General features: G+C 36.6%; 1 protein-coding gene across 1 annotated transcript in view; it reads left to right on the top strand.

The window, feature by feature from the left end:
- The window catches only part of LOC143022553 (ABC transporter A family member 11-like), a 44,744-nt gene that overhangs the window by 8,380 nt on the left and 18,919 nt on the right, over positions 1-17,445 (top strand). The window contains exon 2 of the mRNA XM_076180820.1: positions 7,870-7,982. Coding sequence (XP_076036935.1) covers positions 7,870-7,982 — 113 coding nt within the window. The remainder of the gene's footprint in view (positions 1-7,869; positions 7,983-17,445) is intronic.

Below are 17,445 nucleotides of genomic sequence, written 5' to 3'. Positions count from 1 at the left end.
GACTTTGAGGACTTTTGTTTCATGGTGTAAATGGTCTGTAGGTGTTTTATTTGTGCAGCCTGTAATTGTTTTTAGGGCTTTGTTTTGTATTATTTGAAGGGTGTTGTGGTGTGTCTCACTGACATTAGGAGCCCATGCAGGACTCACATAATTCATCACTGAGCGTATGCATTGTTTCTATATTGTTGTATTTGTTTTGTCCAAATGTTGTTCCAGTGATTGACTTAAGTGCGTTAAGTCTAGGAGTGCATTTGTTTTTTATGTTGATGTGTTGTTTGAAAGACATGGATGTATCGTATGTTACACAAAGAATTTTCTGTGTGTTTGAGTGTGGTATTAGAGTGTTGTTGATGTAGAGATGTGGTATGTATTTGTGTTCTTTTGTCCAGTTGGTGAGAAGTGTTGCTGTAGATTTGGTTGGAGCTATTTTGAGTCTGTGATGAACCATGTGTTTAGTGTATCAATGTATGGCTGGATTATTTCTGCAGCTTTGTCTATGTTATGATGTGTGCATGTGATTGTTATGTCGTCTGCATAGGAAGAGATTTGTATTTCTGAGATGTCTGGTGTGGGTAAGTCATGCATGTATAGATTAAAGAGCGTGGGGGATAGAACTGAGCCCTGTGGTACTCCATTCTTAATGTTTCTGATGTGCAATGATTGGCCATTATATGACACATAAGCATTCCTACCTGCCAGATAATTGGCCAGCCATCTTTTGGTGTTATTGTGCATGTCTGTGTTGTATATTTTATTTGTTAGGTTGTAGCAGGGGATAGCATCAAAAGCTTTACTAATGTCTAATGTTATAAGAAGTGTTCTGTGGTGGGGCCTATCTGAATTGATTTCAATCTAAAATTCTTTGTATGTGGTTTATCAGAAGAGTGTGGAGTGTAGTGGCCTAAAACCATGTTGAGTCAGCAAGGGGAATATGTGGTGTGACAAGTTGAAGTATTAGGCATTCAATGACTTTAGAGGGGGTGCAGAAAAGTGTGATTGGGCGATGTGATGTTGTGATTATTGGGTCTTTGTTCGGTTTGGGAATGGTGATTATTTTACCATGCTTCCAGATGTCGGGTATAGTGTTGTGTGAATAGCTGTAGTTTGCAATGTTTGTGAGTGCGTGTATACCTTGTGGTCCAATGTGTTTTGGTGGATGTTACTTATGTTATGAGGGCCACAGGCAGATGAGTGCTTGAGATTATGTATTATGTGTTTTGTCTGACTGTCGATGAAGGGTGTATAGTCTGTCTGTGGGAAAGTCTTTCTTACGTCGAATAGTGCGTCGGTCGTCAGGGTGAGAAGTGAGATGGCTTGTCTGTGCAAAATGATTTATGAGTGTGTTTGCTTGTTGTCTGTTTGAGGGTAGATTGTCTGTTGTGATTATTGCTGCATGAGAGCATGTTGTGTTACTGTTGGATAGTGTAATGCTGTTGAGTGTTGTACAATTTGCTGGTGTTTGTTTTGTGATCAAGTGTATTGATAAAGTTTTGCCAATTTTGTGTTTTTTGTTCGTGTATTTCATTGGCAATCACAGTGTTTAGTGTTTGTATTTTGTCTGCTATGGTTTGAGGGATAGGTGTGGGGGTATTGTGTTTGAGTGTGTCTCGTTCTCTGATGAGGCCTTAGATTTCTGGTGTGAAGTTGGGGTTGTGTGATTTTCTTTGCCTCTAGGGATGTATCTCTTGTCTGCGTTTTGTATGATAGCTTATTGACATGTTTATCAGGTGTCAAGTCACTTGAGATAATTACTCCTAGGTCCCTTTCTGAGTCAACTTTTTTTACTTCCTTGGTACCAATTTTATATTGACCCAATATTCTATTTTTTCTTTTTCCAAATTCCATTGTACTGCATTTCTTAATGTTATAGTTCACTTCACACTTCCAACTCCATTTCTATATTTTGTGTAGGTCTTCTTGTAGCAATCTGCAGTCTTCTTCTGTGTTTACTCTCTTGATTAATTTCGCATCATCAGCAAAAAAATTCATGTAACACTTCACTTCCTCAACCTTATCATTTATATATATGGCAAAGATTAAAGGAGCCAATACAGAGCCTTGTATTTACCTAGTTGTATTATACGAGAAGGGGAGCTATGCTCGTGGTGACCCGTTTTTGTATCTCGCAAGATCAAATTTGTTCTTAAATTCTTGTATTGTGTTTGCACACACTATTACTTCATCCAATTTGTTCCATATATCTATCACTTTGTGTGGGAAGCTGTTCTTTTTCAGGTCTCTTCTGTAGTTATTCTTCTTTTTAGTTTCATTACATGTCCTCTTGTTTTTCCTCTGTCCTACTTTAATAAGTCCTCTCTATCAAGGCATTCTTTTCCTATCATAATTCTGTAGATGTTCGGTAGGTCCCTTCGTTCTCTTCTTTGTTCCAGGGTTGGCAATTCCAGTTCAGCCAGTCTTTGTTCATATGTCAGGTTTGAAAATGTTGGGACCATCTTTGTTGTTGCTCTTTGTATTCTTTCTAATTTTCTTATATTCTTTTTTGTACTGGGTGACCATATCAGTGCTGCATATTCCAGTTTTGGCCTTATCAGTGTTTGTAATATTTTCTTCATCATTTCCTTATCCAGGTATTTAAAAGCCACCTTTATTGATCTCAACAAATTGTATGTTTCTCCGAGTACTGGTATTTTATTTATATATTTATCTAGCAACATGTCTTTGGTGATGATTACTCCTAGGTCCCTTTCAGAATTTACTTTCTTTACTTCTTTTCCATCAATTTTATACTATCCTGATATTCTCTTCTTGCTTTTTCCAAATTCAATTATATTGCACTTCTTATGTTGAATTCTACCTCCTATCTCTTGCTCCACTGTGAGACTTTGTTCAGATCACTCTGTAATGAGCCACAGTCTATTTCAGAGTTTATTCTCTTTAATAATTTTGTGTCATCTGCAAAGCAGTTCATGTAACTTTCAATGCCTTTGTCCATGTCATTTACATATAAAGCAAACATTATCGTAGCTAGTACTGAGCCCTATGGTATGCCACTACTCATTTCTTCCCATTTTGGATCAGGTGTTGGACTCGTGATTGATAGCTATTACCCTTCCGGAAGAAAGCTTAGAGCTCATATATAACCAATATATGGGTGATGCTGTGACCTTACATGCACACACACCCTCAACTCCCCACCCAAGAGAGTTGGAGTAATGACTCACAGTGCAGCAATACTGAAATTATTTCAGCTCTGGGTGGGATTTGAACTCAGACCACTGTAGCATCAGTTGCGAATGCTACCACTATGCCATTAAGTGTGTATATTTACCTAGTTGTATTTACCTATTTGTACTTTACGGGAAAGGGAGCTATGCTCTTGGATTCCCGTATTCATATCTCATTTTATCTAGACTGTTTTTAAGTCATATATTGTTTTTGCACACACCACTTTCTCATCTAACTTGTTCCAAATATCTATTACTCTGTGGGGAAAGCCCTTCTTTTTCAGGTCTCTTCTATAACTGTCTTTCTGTATTTTCTTTCCATCTCCTCTTGTATTTCTACTATCCCATTTTATTAGATGCTCTCTATCAATAGTTTCTATGCCTTTCATGAATCTATGAATAGTTATCAAGTCTCCTCTCTCTGCTCTAATAGCTGTAGCTCAAGTTTTGCTACTCTCTCTTCATGTGATAGTTCTGAGAGTGTTAGTGCCAATTTTGTAATTCCTCTTTGTATTCTTTCAAGTATTGTTACACATTATTTTGTACTTGGTGACCACATTGTCGTTGCATATTTCAATCTTGGTCTTATTAAGGTAACTAGTATTTTCTTCACCATTTCTTCATCCAGGTATGTAAATGCCACTTTGATTGTTCTTATTAAATTATAAGTTTCTCCAAAAATTTTGTTTACATGTTTCTCAGGGGACATATTATTCATAATAATGACTCCCAGGTCCTTCTCATTTTCTACTTTTATATTTCTTCTCCCAATTTATATGATCCCACTATTCTTTTTTTGCTTCTTCCAAATTCCATTATACTACACTTCTTAATATTGAATTCCATCTCCCACTTCCTACTTCATCCCACACTTTATTGAGATCACTCTGTAGTGATTCACAATCTTCTTCAGTGTTCACTTTTTTCAACAATTTTGCATCGTCCGCAAAGAACCTCATATAACTTTCAATTCCTTTATCATGAGGGGCACCGTCCTAGCCTCCTGATAGGGGGGAGTGTGTGATGTTAAACCATATCACATCACATATAGCAAACATTATTGGGGCCCAGAACTGTTCCTTGTGGAACACCACTTATCACTTCATCCCAGTTAGAGTGTTTGTCTCTTATCACCACTCATTTTTCTTTAATGCAAGAAGTCTTCCATCCACTTCAGTAGTTTGTCCTGTATTCCTCCTGCAGTTTCTAATTTCATAAGCAACTTCTTATGTGGTACCTTATCAAAAGCTTTTTTTAGGTCTAGAAATGCAGAATCCACCCATCCATCTCATTCTTGTATTACATCTATTAGCCTTGAATAGAAACACATTAAGTTTGTGATGCATGATCATCCTTGTCTAAATCCAAATTGCCTTGGATTTAGTATGTTGTTTTTTTCCAAATGCTTTACCCATCTAATTTGGATCATTCTTTCACAAATTTTAGCCATTGCACTTGTAAGAGAGACTGGTCTATAGTTAGTAGGGTCTTCCTTGTTTCCCCCTTTATATATTGGTACTATATTTGCTCTTTTTTCAATTTTCTGGAACTTTTCCATCTTTCAATGAACTGTTTATTAAACTATGTATTTTGTCTGTTAGTTCATTCCTGCATTCTCTCAAAATCCAGTTTGCCATTTCATATGGTCCATGCAATTTTCTGACATCGAGATCACTCAAGTGTTTTATCATTTCGTTCCTTGATACTTCTATCTCTTTCATAGGGGGGACTTTCTCCTCCCATTCGATATCTCTAGGTTGTATGTTCTCCCCTGTAAACACAAATTTAAAATGCTTGTTCATAATTCTGCCATTTCTATTTCCTCTGTGTATTCTACTCCTTGTAGTTTCTCTAATTCTTGTTTGTTTTTCAGTTTGTTTACAAATCTGTAAAATAGTTTTGGTTGATCTTTACATTTTTCTATGACATCTTTTTTGTATTTTCTCTTTTCTTCTCTGCACACTTGTACATATTCATTTCTATAACAAGTATATATTTTTCATTTTTCAGGTCTTTTGTCTTTTTTTCCATTTTATCCAAACTTTATCGCTGTTGTCTTTTAACTCCCTACATCTTTTGTTGTCCCAGTATTTTACATACTCTTTTTCTTGCTTTTGTCTTGAAATATGCTTTTCCACTCCTTTATAATTTTTTGTCAAAATATTCCATTTCTCTTCTACTGTTGTTTCCTCTTTGTGTATTTTTTACCAGTGAGCTTTTTGAAAGAATTCTCTTGTTTTATAAAAATTTATTTTTTCATACATCAATCTTCCCTTTCTATATTGTTTGTTTTTTTCATGTATTTTTCCTCATTTAGTTCCAGTTCAACCAATATGTGGTCACTTTTACTTATTGGTGTCATATATTGAATCTTGTCCACTATTTTGGGTTCTGATGTTATTATTAGGTCCAGTCTCGATGGTTCTTCCTCATTTCTATACCTAGTATTCTCTTGTATCCATTGCATCATTGTATGTTCTATAATCATATAAAGTAGTACATTTCCCCATAGGTCATCTCCACACTTCACTATCATCTCTTCCCAGCAGATTTCTTTACAATTAAATTCATCCATTATAATTATTCTTCCTCCATCTTCCATTATCTTATATAGTGTTATCCTTGTGTCTTTAACATATTTTTGTGTTCCTTCTCTTCCCATGAAGCTGTTTTAGGAGACACATAATTTACTACAAACTTCCTGCTCTTCCCATCCATGTCCTCCATTTCCATCATAATCATCTCTATTCTATTCTTTCCATATGTAACATTCCTCACATTTATATCCTTCTTAGTCAGGAACATAACTCCACCCCCTTGTTTTACCTGTTTCTAACCCAATAATCATATGCACCATGTCCTATACTGTTGGATGGTAGTGGACCTTTCAGTTTTGTCTCTACAATTCCCATTATGTCTGGTTCTTTTTCCGTCAGGTAATCATTCAGTTCGTTCAAGCCTGTTATCAAGCCATCTATATTTGTGTAAGAAAACACTTTTAATTTTCTGCTACTTCCATTGTGTTTTCTGTTTCCTTTCTGTTTTTCTCTGATATAAACCATTTCTTCACTTTCATATTCACTACTCTCCAATAGCATTTCTCTTTTTCTGACTCTGTTCTTTTCTTGTTTTTTTCCTTAGCTTGTAGTCTTTTTGTTTTTAATCCTCTCTTTCCTCTTTATTAATTTCTCTTTTTATCCATACTTGTTTGTATCAATCACTGTCTGCTAGTTTCCCTGTTTTTGCTAAGATATTCTCTGCTGTTGTTTGTTACCTGAATTTAACATTAATTGGTCTGCTCTTATCTGTATTGTATTTTCCTAGTCTAGAAATTTCTTCTATTTGTTTCCCTATTTCTGGTTCATCTTCTTGAACTACTTCTAATATCTTATTTACTTTTCCTTTTCTTCCTTTATTCTTGTAGTCCTAATATGATTATACATTTCTTTTTATCCACTAAGTCTCTTACTATATTCTCCATCTCCCTCATCACTTTAATAACTGTGTCCTTAGTTTGTACTTTCACATGCTGTTCCATTATACCTCTAAATTCCATTTTATTTTTCTCTTGTACTTTTTTTCAACCAACCTCTTTTGCTATGGACTCTTTATTCTCTTTATTATTCCACTTCAATTTCTCATTCTCATCCTTTACTTCTCTTAACTGTCCTTTTAATTCTACTATTTCTTTAGTTAGGTTTTGATTCTCCTTCTTTAGTTCTTCCAGTTTATCAACTCTTTGAGTAATCAACTTTATTTGGTTAAACTTAGCTTCCCAATTTTCATTCATTTCTTTTAGTTTCTCCTCTAGTTTTACTAGTCGAGGGAGGTTGTCATTTCCTCCCTCATTAAATCCATGGAAATAGTTATCTTCACCTTCCATTGCACTGCTCTTATCTATATTTCTAATTTTTACATTTTTACTAATCACATCGACTTCTCCACTATTGTCAGGCCGTCTTTTGTTGACATGCCGTCTGACTTCCTGGACCCTATTTTTCCCTTCCTCATTTCCTTCCATTTTTCCCTCCCCTTCTCCTTTTTCTTCACCTTCCCACTACACCATGAGCTTTGCCCTTCCCTATTAATACAACACAGGTACCTCCTTGTCGTTGTGATCCTCGAAATTTGAAGATATCACCGGAGTCCAGACTTCGCTGCCACCCCGATCGATGTGTGTGTGTGTGTGTTTACCTAATTTCAGAGATTTGTTGAATTTGAAGTATACAGAGTAATTCATTGTGGCACTCAGACATGCTAGGAAAATGAGTGTGATGGGAGAATAAAATGACAGCTATAGGAAAAAATGAGATACAAATAACATTGAAATGTCTTGAAAATAGACATCAAGGAGATGATTCTGATGTCCATTTTGCCGGATCACCTAAAATATACCTGTCCTTGGCCCCAGACACAGTACCTTATTTCTGATATATGTTTACATAATGTGTCATGAGGTAGTCCGTTTTTCAAATAAACATAACCCAGATACTCCCCATATCTGAATGATAAAACAGTATCTAGGAAAAAGACCTCCTCATTTGATTACAGACTCGGAGGGAAACAAAAGCAGCTTGTTTCCAAAGTTCACCTGATGTTGCATCTTGTGTTCTTAATTGTCACTTTATATAGTTTTGTACACTTTCTAGATTTCATTTTAAATTACTTGACATTTTCTTTATAGGCTGATTGACATGTACATAAAGGGCCTTGAAATTGAGGAGCATAAGGACAAGCCAAGCAAGAACTGCTCAGGAGGCACAAAAAGAAAGATAAGCTATATCATCAGTAGTATGGGTTTGTATCCTGTTGATTTTTCAATAGACACTCATAGACTCCCACCTCTCTCCATTTCTCTCTCTCTCCATCTCTATATCACTATCTCTCTCTATCTCCATGACTCTCTATCTTTATCTCTGTCTCTGTCTTTATCTTTGTATCTTTATATCTCTTTCTATCTCTCCCTCAAGGATAAGGACAAGGCATATCGTTGTTGAGAAAGGGTGCACGAACCCCATCTGGTGTGAGTTCATGAACCTGGAGGGTTTCAAATAAATATGTATATAAATGTGTGTATGTATATGTATACAGACGCTCCTCTATATACGTTCATTCATTTTACGTTTTTTCGATTTTACGTTTGAACTGACTGTCTGGAGTTCGTCCTCAGCAAAAGCAAAAGCTTTTTTTTTTTTTTTTTTTTTTATTTTTTTTTTTTTTTTTTTTTTTTTACAGAATAGTAAAACTCCTCAACATGGAGAAAGGATAACAAAATTAAATATACTAGGCAAGAACACACTGATACCAAAATCCAAAAAGCCTATCCATCGTTCCTCCGTAGCTAAAAACACAAATCCTAACAAACATAAACTAATCAAGTCCTGCATGACCTGCAGAAATTAAATACAAGGTTTGCTAAAGTGTTACAAAAATGGGACCACAGCAATTCAAAAGAACAAAAAGATCCAACTATCACACCCCGATGAAATGATACTGTACTCTTAGCTGTAATACAAATCATACAATAAAACAAAATCAAAACCTATTCCGAATGACAAAAAGGAAATTAATTTCAAATTTGTATAAAGCGTCCACCCAAATGAAAAGAATTGACAAAAACGCCACATATCCCATGTCAAAATAAACGGAACAATACAAATTCTGAATGACACCCAGAAATTAATAACAAAGTACAAAGTGTCAACAAATGGAACCACCGAAAATATAAAAATAAAAAGAGCTATTCTTCTTCTTATTTGAGTTCTTCGAGTTCTTCTTCGAGTTCTTCTTTTTCTTCTTCGAGTTCTTCTTTCTTTTTCTTCTTCGAGTTCTTCTTCTTCGAGTTCTTCTTCGAGTTCTTCGAGTTCTTCTTCTTCTTAGAATTCTTCTTCGAGTTCTTCTTTTTCTTCTTTGAGTTCTTCGAGTTCTTCTTCGAGTTCTTCTTCTTCAAGTTCTTCGAGTTTTTCGAGTTGTTCTTCTTCGAGTTCTTCGAGTCCTTCTTCGAGTTCTTCTTCTTCTTCGAGTTCTTCTTTGAGTTTTTCTTCGAGTTCTTCTTTTTCGAGCTCTTCGAGTTCTTCTTCAAGTTCTTCTTCGAGTTCTTCTTCTTTGAATTCTTCTTCGAGTTCTTCTTCAAATTCTTCTTCGAATTCTTCTTCGAGTTCTTCTTATTCCAAATAATACCTTTGGTAATCCCCATGATCCGATTTTCCCCCATGTTTTGTAAAATTCTTATAACCCGCAAAGTAATGTTTTTCGAACTCACACGTACTCTGTCGTGAAATTTCTCCGTCAAACAACTCGAGTTTTTCAAAAGTTTCGTCACTGTGCTTGTGCGATAACAATTTCCAAAAAACACTCATAATATTAATAAATGAACAACGTGAATCAGATCAGTTCCAGTTGAAACGTGAAACAAACTGAATAAACCCTTACACCTACCCAGGGTCCGGTGCGACCGTTTTGCCGGGTCTCGAGAAAAACTCGCAAACCGGAGAATTATTTTTTTATTTAGTATAAAACCCTGTGGCAAGGGAGAAAAAATACTGCTACCAAGTTTGAGTTTGAGAGTGTAGTTGGGAGAGTGGCAGGAGTGAAGAAGGGATGAGAGAAAGGGTGGCTATACTAGTAATTGAAGAGTTAGATAAATGTGTGGTATGGTGGAAGGAGGTTTCTTCAATGTTGATGTGGATGAATGTGAAGCTGGGGAGATGAGGGCTTTTGTAAATGCATATGGGCCTGGTAGTAAGAAGAGTGTAGAGGAAAGGGAGGCTTTTTGAATAGATTAAAATTAGTGCATATAGGATTTAGGGAGACATGTCAATGTAGTGGTATTGGGAGATCTCAATACTAGGGTAGATGAACCAATAGATGGAATGGTTGGGAAGTGTGGAGTTCTAGGAAAAAAATTGTAGTGGAGTGATGATGGTGGAAATGTGTCTTGAAAGAGAGTTGATGATAGCAAATACAGTGTTTAGGAAGAAAGTCAAGTATAAGTACACATGGAAGAGGGTGGTGGATGGAAGGAAGGTAGACAGATCTTTAATGGTATGTAGTGGTAACCATGAGAAGGGTAGGGAAGAGTTTTGGATGTACATTTTCTAAGGGGAGAGAGTGGGGGGATATTAGATAATTTTTTTGGTGGAAGATAAGTTGAGAGTGGAGGATAGATGGAGAAAGAGGAAAAGGATGAAATGTAGGGAGGTGCTTAGAGTGAACTGCTTAAATGAGAAAGAAAAGGAGGAGTACAAGAAGAAGCTGAGAGAGGAGGGGGAGGGAGTGAAGGATAGAGTAGAACTAGGAGTGGAGGAGGAATGAGGATGGTTCAAGGAGGGAGTCACAAAGTGTACAAAGATGGTGGGTGGAACAAGGAGGATGGGAGGAAATAGAAGAAAGTATAGTGGGTGGTGGGATGAGTAAGCAAAGAAGGTTGTAGAAGAGAAGAAGTGAGCTTTCACAAATTGGTTACAAAATAGGACAAGGGATATGAGAGGTACAAAGAAAAGAGAAGAGAAGTAAAGCATAAGATAAAGGAGGCAAAGAGGAGAGCAGATGTGAAATGGGGTAAGAGTACACACATACACATACATATACTAAGGCTTTTCCCCCTTACAAGGGAGGTAGCCAAAAAGGAAAAGGCATAAAATCATTCCCACCCATTCCATCCCTGAAAACACTCCACACCCCTCCACCCTCCCTCTTATCTTAGCACCTCCTGGATGACGGGTCATCCCTGCACCTTGTCCACTGCCCTGGGTCAGAAGCAGTGTCGCAAGACACAGCACATCCACAGCAAGGCCGCTTCATTAAATCAGCGACCCCCCTCTCCATCCCCCCACGCATAAAAGGAGATGGGGAGAAATCCCCTTGGGCTGCGTCAAATTTTCTCACACATACTACCTCACCCCCACCCCCACGCCCATTTCACCTCATGCATCACAACATCATCCATATACAACCATTATCCATTCTTCCCTATCTTCCATCCTCTCCCGTCCTTCCTCAACAGACATTCCCCTCTTCCCCAAAGCCCCCTTCACCCCATCCATCCACCTCATCCTAGGACATCCCCTCATGTTCACTCCCTCCACATCTGCCTTCCATACCTCTTTTACTAGTCTTTCTTCACTCATTCTTTCCGTGTGTCCAAACCATCCTAATACTCTTTCATCAACCCTATCTCCCAACTCCTCCCCTGTTCTCCTCCTCACCTCCTCATTTCTCACTCTATCTAGCCTAGTAACCCCCATCATACTTCTCAGACACCTCATCTCAAACACATTCAAACTCCTTCTCTCTTCCCCTCTTATGTTCCATGTTTCTGCCCCATACAGTGCTGTTGGCACAATCACTCTTTCATACAGTCTCCTCTTAGCATCCATTCCCAAATGTCTATTCCCCATTATGCTCTTTAACCCACCAAGGCATTTACTCGCTTCTCTCAATCTACATTCTACATAGCTTTTTGTGTGGTATTTTGTCAAAAGCCTTTTGTAAGTCCAAGAAGACACAGTCTGGCCAACCATCTCTTGTATTATTTCTATTAATCTTGAGTAAAAGCATATTAAGTTTGTAGTACATGATATTCCACTTCTAAATCAAAATTGCTTGGGGTTTAGTATGTTGTTCTTTTTCAAGTGTTTAGTCCATTTATTTTTAATAACTCTTTCACATATTTTTGCAACTGTGCTTGTAAGGGAAACTGTTCTATAGTTTGTTGGATTTTCTTTATCTCCTCCCTTATATATTAGTACAGTGCTTACATTTTTCCAATCTTGTGGTACTTTTCCTTCTTTGAGTGAAAGTCAATTATCTTGTGTATTTTATCTATGAGTTCATCTATACATTCTTTTGATATCCAGTCTGCTATTCCGTCTGGCCCATACGACTTTTTGATGTTAAGTTTCTTTATTGGGTCCCTTATTTCTTTATGTGTCACCATTATTTCTTTCATTTTGGTGTCCTTCATCCCACATTTGTGAGCTTTCAATTGTAAATACAGACCTAAAGTGTCTGGTCATTACTTTAACCATTTCTACATTTTCTATATATTCTTTGTTTCCTTCACGCAGTTTCACTATTTCATGTTTGTCTTTTAGTTTATTGTTTACATATCTGTAAAATAGTTTAGGTTGTTCTTTGCATTTGTCTGTTATATCTTTTTGATATTTTCTGTTTTCCTCTCTGCATATTTTTACATATTCATTTCTTGGTTTGATACATGTTTGCCATTTAGTCACTTTTTTGTCTTATTCCATTTTTTTACAGGCTTTGTCTCTTGTATCTTTAGTATCACTACACTTTTTATTATACAAACACTTTATGTAAACCATTTTTTGTTTCTGGTTAGGTACATGTTTATCTGTTCCTCCTTATACATTTCTTTAAAGATGTTCTATTTCTCTTCCATCTTTATTTCATCATTTGAAAAATTTTCCCATCTAGCATTTTGAATTTTTTTTCTAGATTTTATAAAGTCAGTTTTGTTGTACATTAATCTTCCTTCTCTATGTTTCTCATTTCTTCTCACAACATTTTGTTCCTTAAGCTCAAACTCTATTATTATGTGGTCACTCTTCCCAATTGGTGTTTTATACTTTATGTCTTCTACAATTTCAGGCTCAGAAGTGAATATCAAGTCTTGTCTCGATGGTTCTTCTTTGTGTCTCTATCTAGTGTTTTCTTTGACCCATTGAGTCAATGTATAATCAATGGTCAGATCTAGTAGGATGTTGCCTCAGAGTTCCTCTCCAATTTATTTCCTTTGCATTAAAATCACCCATAATTACTATGTTTTCTCCATATATCAGTATCTCGGTTAATTCATTCTTTGTGCCTTCCAGTAATTTTGAGTGTTTGCTGTCAGACCAAGTCTTAGTTTTTGGGGGTACATATACAACTATGAACTCTCTGCTTTTCATACTGCTATTTTCAACTGTAATTGTGATCAATTCCACATTTTCTTTCCCTTCTGCTACCTTTATTACATTTAAGCCCATTCTAGTCAATAACATTCTATTTTTTGACCAAAGATTGTATAAACCTTGTCCCACAATACTTGATTGTATAGGACCTTTCAATTTTGTCTCCACATTTCCCATTATGTCTGGTTTCTCTATTGACAAATAGTTGTTTAATTAATATATACTAGAAATCATACCATCCATGCTTGTATATGCCACTTTTGATTTTTCCTTTCTTCTCTTTTTTTGGTTTATCTTTCCATTTTTCTGATGTACCATTTTCTCAGTCTCAGATCCATCACTCTCCAAAAAACCCAATTTTTTCAATCTCTGTTCTTTTTTCATTTTTTCCTTAGCTTCACTTCTTAGTGCCCTATCTTTCTCTATTTCCTCATTATTCATTTCCTTTTTTATCCACACATTTTTGTATTTTTCACTGTTTGCTAGTTTTGCTGCTTTTGATAGCATTTCTTCTGCTATCATTTGAGTTCTTAGTTTGATTTTTATTGGTCTTTATTTTTTTTTTTTTTTTTTTTTTTTTTTTTTTTTCTCATCCATTTCCTTTTCCAAATTCTGTCCCTTGTCCTGTACTGCTCTCAGTATTTCCTTCGCAATTTCTTTCTCTTCTTTTTCTCTGTAACTGTAAACCACAATGCATTTCTTTTTGTCCACTGTGTCTCTCACCCAGTTTTCCTTTTCTTTGATCACCTTGATCACTGTTTCCTTTGCATTCTCTTCTACATGCTGCTGTAGTATTTCTTTGAAAGAGAGTTTTTGATTTTCATGTTCCTGTTTCCACTGATTTTTTATTTCATTCAGATCGGTCTCTTTGATTGATTCTTCCATCTTTTCAGTTACTGCTTGTAATTATTCTTTTATCTCTTCAGTTCTTCATTTTATTTCTAACCTCATTTTCTTTTCGTTCATTTTTTTTTATTGCACTCAGTTCACTTTTTAGATTGTCTAAGTATCACCTCATTAATTGTGTGTAAGAGTGATACCTTTAATTGTAAATCTTTATGGTCTAATTTTAAATCAATCAGTTCTTCTGCTAAGCTGTTGATGTCTCAATTCCTTATTGCTCTGCTAATCCTAATATCTCTGTGTCCATAGTTTTATCCATTGCTCTCCCTTCCCTACTAAATCCCAAGAATAAATCAGTCATAGCTGTAAGTCATCCTCAGAGTAATGTTTAAACATGATTTCTTAGGGATCACTCCTAATGGCAACTCAACTCTGGTCATATCCAATCCCCTCTTGGTTCGTTGATCCTTTTTTCATCATTGCTACTCTCCATTCTATGCTAAAACTATGATTTCCAAGAACTGGACATTACTGGTCACACAAACATATTGTTACATCCCCAAAATGACAACAAGGCATTTTCCCTGATTCAGCAACAAAGCGCTAGTTCGGAGCTTGATGTCAGCACCTCCTTCCTCTGCAACAGTGTGTATGTGGTGTCATGTCATTGGTGATAGTTACTTCTAGGTCCCTTTTCGAGTTGACTTTTTTAACTTCCTTTAGGATTGTTTGGACACATGGAAAGAATGAGTGAAGAAAGACTAGTAAAGGAGGTATGGAAGGCAGATGTGGAGGGAGTGAACATGAGGGGATGCCCTAGGATGAGCTGGATGGATGGGGTGAAGGGGGCTTTGGGGAAGAGGGGAATGTCTGTTGAGGAAGGACGGGAGAGGACAGAAGACAGGGGTGAATGGAGAATGGTTGTATATGGAAAATGTTGTGATGCATGAGGTGGAATGGACGGGGGAATGGGGGGTGAGGTAGTGTGTGTGAGGAAAATTTTGACGCAGCCCGAAGGGATTTCTCCCCGTCCTCTCCTTTATATGGGGGGACGGAGAGGGGGGGGTAGCCGATTTAATGAAGCGGCCTTGCTGTGGATGTGCTGTGTCTTGCGACACTGCTTCTGACCCAGGGCAGTGGACAGGGTGCAGGGATGACCCGTCATCTAGGAGGTGCTAAGATGGGAGGGAGGGTGGAGGGGTGTGGAGTGTTTTCGGAGATGGAATGGGTGGGAATGATTTTATGCCTTTTCCTTTTTGGCTACCTTCCTGGTAAGGGGGAAAAAGCCTTGGTATATGTATGTACCAATTTTATATTGTCCCAATATTCTATTTTTGCTTTTTCCAAATTCCATAATACTACATTTCTTGATGTTGAAATTCACTTCACACTTCTGACTCCATTTCCAGAGTTTTTACAGGTCTTCTAGTGATTTGCAATCTTCCTCTTTATTTATTCACTTTAGTAGTTTTGCATCATCTGCAAAGAAATTCATATAACATTCCACACTTTCATCCATGTCATTTGTATATATGGTAAACATTATCAGAGCCATGTGGGACTCCACTAGTCATTTCTTCCCAATTTGAGTTCTTGTCTCTGAGTACCACCCTCATGTTTCTCCCGTTCAAGAAATCTTTCATCCATTCCAATAACTTAACTTCTATTCCACATATTGTTTCAATTTTTGTAAGTAGCTTTTTGTGTGGTACTTTTTCAGATGCCTTTTGTAAATCTAAGAAGGCACAATCTGCCCATCTATCCCTTTTCCATTAGCCTTGAGTAAAAGCATATTAAGTTTGTGGCACATGATCTTCCATGTCTAAATCCAAATTGTTTTGGATTTAATATTTTGTTCTCCAGATGTTTAATCCATTTACTTTTGATAACTTTTTCACATATTTTTGCTATTGTACTTGTAAGGGGGACCAGTCTATAGTTGGTTGGATCTTCTTTGTCCCCTCCTTTGTATATTGGTATAATATTTGCATTTTTCCAATCTTGTGGTACTTCTCTTTCTTTGAGTGAGAAATAAATTATCTTGTGTATTTTGTCCGTTAGTTCATCTGTATATTCTTTCAATATCCAATTTACAATTCCATCTGGCCCTTGTGACTTTCTGATGTCAAGGTTTTTTATTTGGTCCCTTATTTCTGTGTCACTGTTATTTCTTTCATTGCAGGGGATCTTTCTCTCTGTCCTTCCTCCCAATTTCGTGAGATTTCAATTGTGAATACAGATTTAAAATGTTTAATCATAATTTCAGCCATTTCTACATCTATACATTCTTTATTTCCTTCCCACAGTTTCACTATTTCGTGTTTGTCTTTTAGTTTGTCATTTACATATCTGTAGAATAGTTTAGGTTGGTCCTTGCATTTTTCTATTATGTCTTTTTCAGTTTCTTTTTTCTTCTATGTGTATTTTTACATAATCATTTTTTTTCTCCATCTTTTCCAGGCTTTGTCTCTTTTATCTTTAGCTTCACTTTTTGTTATACCAACACTTGATGTATACCCATTTTTGTTTCTTCTTTGGTATACATTTATCTGTTCCCTCCTTGTATTTGTCTTTTAATATGTTCCACTTCTCTCCCACCTTTGTTTCTTCATTCTTACACTGCCTATTTCCTTAACCACTTCACTCCGGGCCAAAATCTCACAGGCAGCATTAGCTGCCAGACGTACGATGTTGTGTCATAATACTCGCATCATAAAAAATAGTCACCGCTTATATCAATCGTTCGCTCTTTCACCCGTGAATTTTGATAACCATAGAATTTGTGATGAAGCCAGTTTACAGAGTATGTCAGTTACGCAGGGACAACTACAATAAATATAATCAAGACACCGATATGGCAGCCTCGCGTATCCACTTGCTCCTCATGCCGCCTACGTAGGCGGCACCGTATGGAAGAGGTTAAGTATTATAAGGTGTTGTTCGACTAGTGGTGATATATAGATTGTGCCAGAATTTGCATAGATCCTTGGCCATAAATGAGGATTCGCTATCAGAATGTACGTAGGAAGGCATACCAAATATTGCAAAAAATTTATTTAGACAGTAGTTATGTCCTGACAGGCAAAGGCAAATGGAAAATGAGAATACTCATCTATCACCATGAGCATACAGGTAAACGTCGACTTACGATGGCATTAGGTTTCGATAGAGCCATCGTAAGACGATTTCATCGTAAGTCGATCCCCAATTTGTGTATCACTGTTCCGTGGTCACTGTACCTAGCCTACCTGTATATTAACCACCAGAGATACTGAATATAGCCTATTAAACATGTACAGTAGTTTATTTAATTATTTTTATCCTTTTTACCATATTCAAACACTATAATATGTATTTTTAGTACGGAACTTAAATCTCGCGGGCAGCAGCCAATGCCAGCCGTACGACGTGACGTAATAATACTCGCATCATAAAATATAGTCACCGCTTATATCGATCGTTCTCTCTTTCACCCGCGAATTTTGAAAACCACAGAG

Source organism: Oratosquilla oratoria, unplaced genomic scaffold (assembly GCF_046742065.1).
Source record: "Oratosquilla oratoria isolate Oo_2021 unplaced genomic scaffold, ASM4674206v1 SCAFFOLD116, whole genome shotgun sequence".
NCBI classification, from domain to species: Eukaryota; Metazoa; Arthropoda; class Malacostraca; order Stomatopoda; family Squillidae; genus Oratosquilla; species Oratosquilla oratoria.
This window is presented reverse-complemented; position numbering and strand designations above follow the sequence as displayed.